The 7600-nt window shown below is 45.8% G+C and overlaps 1 protein-coding gene across 5 annotated transcripts in view; it reads left to right on the forward strand.

The window, feature by feature from the left end:
* The window catches only part of CD247 (CD247 molecule), a 92622-nt gene extending 89093 nt beyond the window's left edge, over positions 1-3529 (forward strand). For 4 of the 5 annotated variants that reach the window (XR_002343035.1, XR_303057.3, XR_303056.3 and 1 more), the window contains one exon: positions 17-3529. Coding sequence is in view for 2 of the 5 variants with exons in the window: in XM_005663131.3 (XP_005663188.1) it covers positions 17-82 (66 nt within the window). In the remaining 3 variants the exon portion in view is untranslated. 5 annotated transcript variants of the gene reach the window in all.

The raw sequence follows: 7600 nt of genomic DNA on the forward strand, positions 1-7600 counted from the left end.
TGATTTCCCTTTGCAGGGACTCAGCACGGCCACCAAGGACACCTATGATGCCCTCCACATGCAGACCCTGCCGCCTCGCTAACAGCACTAGAGATTTCACCACCCACAGGCCAGACCTGCAGACACCCAGATTGTTCAAGACCCAAGAAAAGCATTTACAACCCGTTTTACTCTTATTTCTCTACCACCCAAGTATTCCTCTTTATGAACAGGATGCTTCCAGTTGTAACATTTGGTTATATTCCCATTCCAAACTGTCACAGAGTTCTTCCCTGGACGCTAGGAGGGAGTGTGTCCCCCAGGCCTTATGCTTGAGGAGCCCGCTGTGAGTGCAGCATGCTGTGTTCTGGTTTCCCAGAGGCCGTGGGCCGGCCCAGCTCTGTGCAGCTCCAGGCTCTGACCTGGGAGACGGGCACCCTCCTTTTCACACACACAGCTGGGTTCAGGCTAAATCCCCAAAGAAACCCCAGATGTTAGTGCACACTCATCATCTGTATTGTTCTGTCAGTATTGGAATGGCTTCGCTTCTGCTGTAAATTTGGCTTCTGTTGTCAGCGAACCCTCTCATTTCTTGGTGACTGGGCCGGGGAGGCTGTTCTGCCACCCCGTGAAGGATCCGGGCAGAGGGGAAGATGGGAGTTGGTAGCAGCCAGAGGAGGCTGAAGAGGGAAGCAGTGGTGGCTCAGGGATGGGAGCAGGGAGCCAGAGGCCCGGGAGGGGGGCAGGAAAGGACCCCCCCTGCAATCAAGCATATGTTCCCCGTTATAGAACTTGTGTGCCAGACCCTGTGGGGACCAGAAGATAAAGAAGCCTATCTTTGCCCCCGTGGAGCCCACACTCACAGGGCAGCAAGTTGTGAAGAGTCTGGTGTGAGAGAATGTTAGGCACTTGCTCACCTCACACTGTGTCCAAGACAAACCTGTCACGGGGAGACCTCCAAGGGAGACTCGGCACCACTCAGCCCCAGAAAGATCCCACAGGACAGTGGCATGGAAGCGCCTTGGCCAACTTAGTGCGACAGTGCTGTGTAATAAAGTGCATGTGGCCACGGATGGAAAACCCTCTCTGCTCCGCTTGGTCTTAATTTATACTGGTTTGCTAGAGCCTTAATCTTCTGCGTAATAAAGGCTTCAGTGCAAAATGCCACTTTACTGGAAGCTTTATTTCAGGGCAGTAGAGCCTGTTAATGGTCATTTAGTTGTCAGGAAATCAGCCTGTTGCTCCTGCAGTGGGAACAAAACTGCCGATTCTTGGGTGAAAAAAAGATGGTTCCTTGGAACGTGCAGGAGAGCAAGGTGCACCAGTGGTCCAGAATGTGGCACCAGGCCAGCAACGCGGTGTGTCGAGATGGGCCAGGCCTTACTCAGGAACTGAGAAAGATGGGAAGAGGGCCCTGGCGTGCAGGGCTCAGCATGGAGATAGGTAGCTTGTGGTGAGCAGGTGAAAGAGTGGGAGAGAGGCCAGCTGAGCATTCGAGCCTTGGGAAGAGGCAGCGTTGTTGACAGAGGGTGTCTGAGGTTAGAAACAGCCACCAATGCCACAGCACAGACCCTGAGTCCACAGGACTTGGGGAAGGATGGAGGCCATCAGAGGTCTTTTAGGTCAGGTTCTCACCAAAAGTGGCCCTGTCCTCAGTGGTATTTCTTCTAACCACAGAGGCTATTTATAATGTCCCAGCTCATCCAGCCACCACTTAATATTGGGGAAAGACTCTGAAATCCAAGGCCACAGTACCCCATAGAGCATCGGGGTAAGGATGGAGGAGCCAAGGTGGGGATGGGCAATGAACCAGTGTGCTCACAGTGACTCTGGGACTCCTGAGAAGAGCACCTGCTGGACAAAAGAAGTTGGAAGTCTTAGGTGAGTAGTCTGAGAATGTGTGTGTGAAGCATCCAGGATACCAACACAACGTCAGAGAAACAATGTGAAAACACTTGGAAAATGGTTTAATGATGTTTTACAACAGAAATGAACTGTACAGTTACAGTAAGTTTAATATATATAAAAAATTACAGCAGACAAATGCATCTACACAAAATCTACCACTTCATTCTGATTCACTGTCACCTACACAACCTCTCCCAAGCCTACAGCCCCCTGCAGGCAGCCCCAGGAGGGGGAATCATATAAAGGGCACTTTTAAAGAGACAGCACCGCTCATATTCCCCACCACCTCCTCGGGTCTCAGGAGGTATCAGCGAATTCCCCTAAGTGGAAAGTTGCTTGTGTTTCAGGTTTTCAAAAACCAAGAAAATGTGTTTCCCAGGGGCCCAGGTAACGAGGCCCTAAACTCCAAGTTATCAGCTGAGTCTTATAAAATATTCCTATCAGAGGGGAAATGGCTAACCAGGCTCTCTGGGACAGTAAGGCTATACAATAGCCACCCAGATTGCAAGTTATCTACGGAGAAATGTAAAAGGACTCCCGATAAACTAATTAGGAATTGTCACTGCCTCATTAAAGCTGCTGGACAATTTTGGAAAGAATCATTTACACCACATCTTAAGTTTCCACAAAAGAGAACTCAAACTCACATTTTAAAGTTAAGTACATAAAACAAAAAGTTTTGGGAGGCCAAGGGGTCAAATCCCTCTTGTGTCTCTCCCTTGACAACAGTGGAAAAACACCCCTGAATCAATATTAAAAAAAAAAAAAAAAAAAGGAAGAAGTGAAAAAGGGTCGGGTAGCTAAGATATTCAAAGACAGAGAGAAAGAAAAAGAGCTTTAGAAAAACACGTTCGATCACTGTCTCTTCAAAACAAAATCCCAGTTGGGAATACGGTAATCAGCAAATATTCAATCCAAATTGAACCCAGTGGAAGTTTATTACTGAATATTATGTACACTCAGAACTTTTTTGTTTTCTTTTTTATTACGAACACCTAGGCAGTGAAAACTGTTATGTTAATACATACATAGACACACCCAAAACATACAAAAATACTATTATTTCAAACTACTAAGAATAGGACAGTTCAGTTATTTTCATGCTATGACTTTAAGAGCATTACACTGAAACAAACAAGAAGTTAAACGACATTTTTTTTTTTAATATCCCAGAAATATACCAAAATATACATCTAAGCTTTGGAATTACTGAGGTTAGACTAATGCAAGTGCTGGGTAATCGTACTTAATACACAAGTCTAAGGTTCTGCAGGAAAGAAATTATCTTTGGTATCTGCATCAGGCTAATATTATTAACATTTGGATTTTGCTTTGGGATAGAGCTTGTATGACCCTAGAACCAAATACCCCCCCTCCCCCAATCAACTGAGATTAAAAAGATCCATGTAAAAAGTTCCTTCATTTGCAACCCCCCACCCCCCAAGTTAAAAAGTCACAGGCATCTACCTAGCACAAAAGGTTGTGAAATACAATGCATAGTTGCACAGTGGTGCTGCAAAAAGGAAACAAACCTACAATAAGGAGAAATGAAAAGCTTGATAATCCTTCTGCATGTTTGCTCACAAACAGGACAGCCACTTCCAAGCAGTTCCAGTAAAGGACGAGAAAAGGCTCAGAAGGGCACGGGCACCGCCCCAGAGGTTAAAGCACCCAGCAGAGCAGCCAATCCTGCGCCAGTGTCTTCAACTTTCCCCCACTCTGTGGAGTCCATGGCGGCCCAGCCGCATCCCCACCCTCCTAGTCCCTGTGCCAAACCCCTGTGGTGACCATGGCTATTGTAGGGTAGTGGTTGTGGTAGGGTGGATTAGCATGGTGACGGGCTTCTGTCTACTGTTTTGGAAAATCTGAAATGCCAGTTTGTTCCATGGCATGTTCACAAGTTGGCAAGAGCCAAAGCTACTAAGCATGCGCCTCTGCAAACCCTGGAACATGGTAAACAGACTCCCTGCCCTTTCGATGCAGTCAGAGCCCCCCCCCACTCTGCCCCTGGCCTCACTCCTCTAAACGCCAGGACGCCACAGACTGGATTGACGCTGAAGACTTCCCTTTTCTTTGGTTTTTTTGTTTGTTTTGCATTTATACAATCATTAAAAAATCTTTGGTTTTGGCTGGAAAATTTAAAAACAAAACAAAACAAAGAAACCACCCTCCCCTGGCTTATAGCAGCAGTAGTAAGACCTGGCAAAGCTTGTTTTCAACATCGGGCATGGGAACTGAAGGTTGGGAACTACATTCAAAGAAAAGGTGAAAGGGCTGGGGATGCAGCTTCTAGAGAGCCCATTGGATATAAGATTGTCAAATAATAATAATATTAATAATAATAAAAACTTAAATATTTGGATTTTTTTGGTCTTGTCAAAGGAAAAAAAAGTGAAATGTGTATGCAGCAGTCAGCTTAAAGGAGCCTTTGGTGTCTTCCCTTCCACCCAAAGTCCTGAAAATAAGCAGAACCCTGAGGCCTCCCAGGGGAAGGGGATGGCCTCCCCCACCAGGGAGAAGGCAAGTACAGGAGGTGATATGTGGCCAGCAGTTGGAGACGTGGGGTGGGGTGTGGGTGGGGACGGCTGGCCAGCCCCTAAGGGCAGGGTTTGGGGAACAGATGGTGAGAGACCTGTGAAGACCCCTTGCAACAAAAAGAAGGAGGAGATTGCAATTTGCCCTCAGTTTGCAGTAGCTCTTAAGCAGCGACATTCAGAGGCTTTGGGAAGGTCCCACCCTAGGCTACAGGTCCCGTGATGCTATAGGCCAGAGTTCAGCATTACTTAGAGGAGGGAGGGCAGACTTGGCAACTCTGTGGGGTGTAGAGAAAGTTAAAGCAAGTTACTCAGTCACGAGTCAGAAATGAGGTATACAACAGCTCCTGGACTTGTGGTGGGTGGAAAACCCCACACTTACTCACCTTGCCTCTGCTACCACCACAGCTGCAGAGATGGGAACTGGGGTCTAATGTGGGTGGGGTGGGGTATTTCCTCGGAATGAGACCTCCTGTGGACTAAGTAATGCACACAGGCCCCCTCGAGCAGGGGTAAGAAGCTGGAAGAAGTCTGTCCGTCTGTCTCTCCCCATTACCTGATCTTAGGGGAGATACACCATTTCTGCTGTCAAAAGCCAATGTTATAATAAAGCTGCAGAGTCTTAGGCTCTCTCCGTTCTGCTCCCTCCCAACTGTTTGCCATATTCAACACAACCAGGCTGGTCCACTCTACTCTCAGGAGTATGCGCCTTCTGCAGACCCAAGTAGGACTGGAACCACAGACATGGCACCTGCCTACGACTAAGCCTTTCCTAACAGGACTCTCCTTTTAGCTGTGGAAAGTGCATTCCCTTCCCTGCTATGCTGTTCAGACTTAAGAGACACTGTGGGACTAGGTGGGAGCGCAGTCTTCTGTCTCCTTGGCTTTGTCTTTTTTCATTCGGAGGAGATTCTGATTTTAAAGAAGCATTTGGATGTCTCATTTTGGAAAAAGCATTGTATCAAGCTGTCTGCCTGCAGACTTTGGAATATCATGTGGGAGAGCTCAATGCCACTGCCAAGTTACAAAAGATATTTAAACTGCTCTTGTGAGGTTGTGGCTACTCAATTAAAACAATAATGAACAAGTAAACAAAGAAAATTCAGGGGAACTTTGCAGCAGACCTCAATGGTTTTTTTTCTTTTTTCTTTCTTTCTTTTTACAATAAATTAGTTTGGGGGCCTGAATTTTCTGATAGTGTCCTGCCTGGGTTTGAACCAGAAGGTGGTGCAGCCCTGAGTGGAGTGGGCTGATTCAGGGGCACAGAAAGAATCTTCAAGGGCACCTGCCTGGCCCAGCCTGGGAGCTTTATTCCTGGGCACAGTGGTGTTCCATCACACATACCTTGTCCTCCCACAACTGCTGTTTCAAGTGCTCTTACCTTCAATAGCCCTGCTGCCTGCTTCCTGATCTATTTAGCACTTGGAAAAGTCACACACTCTTAATACTACTTTTATATAATGTCAGAACAATAAGATTATTAGTAAAGCCTTCGTGAAGTTCTGCAACCTGACCAGTTCTTGATGGAATGAATATGGAGAGCTATACATTTCTCCCCACTCCCCCTGTGTCCCATCAATGGCACACCGAAACAATGAACTACTCAACTCCCTAGGGCCCGGATGTAAAAACATTTTGGAATAACACAGCTCCATGGAAGAATAAAGGAGGGTCTTTGAGTTTCTGTGTAATCCTGTTCTTGAAAATGCTTATCCTTTACAAGTGACAAAACAACTAAGTATCATCTAAACTCAAATAGGCTGTACTAGCTCTCTTTATAAGCGTTAGATAAAGGGAAGTTAGACAAGAATTCTACCCCCATCTTCCACCACCTCCCTCCCTAAATTTCCCAGCAATTCCAAGAGTATCACTGCCACCTGAGCAGCTCTATCCATCTTTGCAGAGCCAGCAGAGTGAAACTAAACAAATCTCTTTTCCAAAGCCAGGATGACTACCAAGACTTTCTTCAAAAAGTGGGTATGGGGTGTGGGGAAGAAGAGAGAGAAGAAAAGGGAAGAGATAAAGGTAAAGCTTTTCTAAATTTCAGCTTTTTGCTCCTATCCCCTCTGCCTGCTTTGAAATTGTAAGGATCAAGAATGCAGTGTCTTTGGTATCCAAACTGAATCCCACTTAGGTTCTGTGAGATGGATCACTTATTAAAAAATAGCCTTTTTGGAGACAGAATCTATATTTGAACTCGGGAAGCCAAAAAAATTTGCCCTAGAGTATGGCCAGAAAGGGCTCTTAACTGTTCCTAAACCAGCATCATTTCTCATTCACATATCCACCAAGAACAATATTCTCCCCAACCTCACTAACTAACCAATCCCTAAAGGTCACATGGTATCATAGGTGTTAAGTGAGCAGGTTGGCTTTCAACATCTTGGTCTGGTTTTTCTTCTGTTTGCGTTTTTGGTCTAGACAGAACTGGCCTTGGTATGAGAAAAGGAAGTGAGGTTTTAAACTGTTGTGCTACTAGCACAACATTCATAACATGACAGAAGGAACCCCTCCCGCCCCCCCAATCTAATTTACTTTAATTTTCTTAGACTAAGATGCATCAATCACTCATTTCTCCTTTCCTTTCCAAATAAAACGGTGCCTGTCTACTTCTGCCTCTATTTCTCAACTACACACCCAGACTTCACACATTCATCCTTGGCCTAAGCTCTTGCTACATACAGAGGTAATGAATCATCAGGAGAGGCTGGCAGAGTCTGGGGGGGCCCCAGGCAGCCACAGGAAGGGATGTAAATGCCCTCAGGGACCCTGAGCTGGTCAACCCATGTGTAACCTGCATGCCACCACACCCTGCACTGCGGGCCAAACCACAGAGAAGCCAACAAATCCCAACCTAATCACAGGGATGATCAAGTTTCCTTTGGCAAGACAGAGATAAGGACACACACACACACACACACACACACACACACACACACACGAGCAATGCAACGTTTTCCTTCTAACATAATCACTTTCTCCCCCCCCAACCCTATAAACTGTAACCTATAAACAGGATTCCAAATACATACAACATCAATCATGTTTATCGATCATAATAAACATCAGTTGAACTAAATGCTACAGCTATAATTATTTCCACTATTTATAAAGTTTTTCTCTTTATTTGGTTTTTAGTTTAAAACCAGTTCTGTAACAATGCTAAGCTATGCTGAGGT

This window comes from Sus scrofa, chromosome 4, assembly GCF_000003025.6.
Source record: "Sus scrofa isolate TJ Tabasco breed Duroc chromosome 4, Sscrofa11.1, whole genome shotgun sequence".
Taxonomy (NCBI): domain Eukaryota; kingdom Metazoa; phylum Chordata; class Mammalia; order Artiodactyla; family Suidae; genus Sus; species Sus scrofa.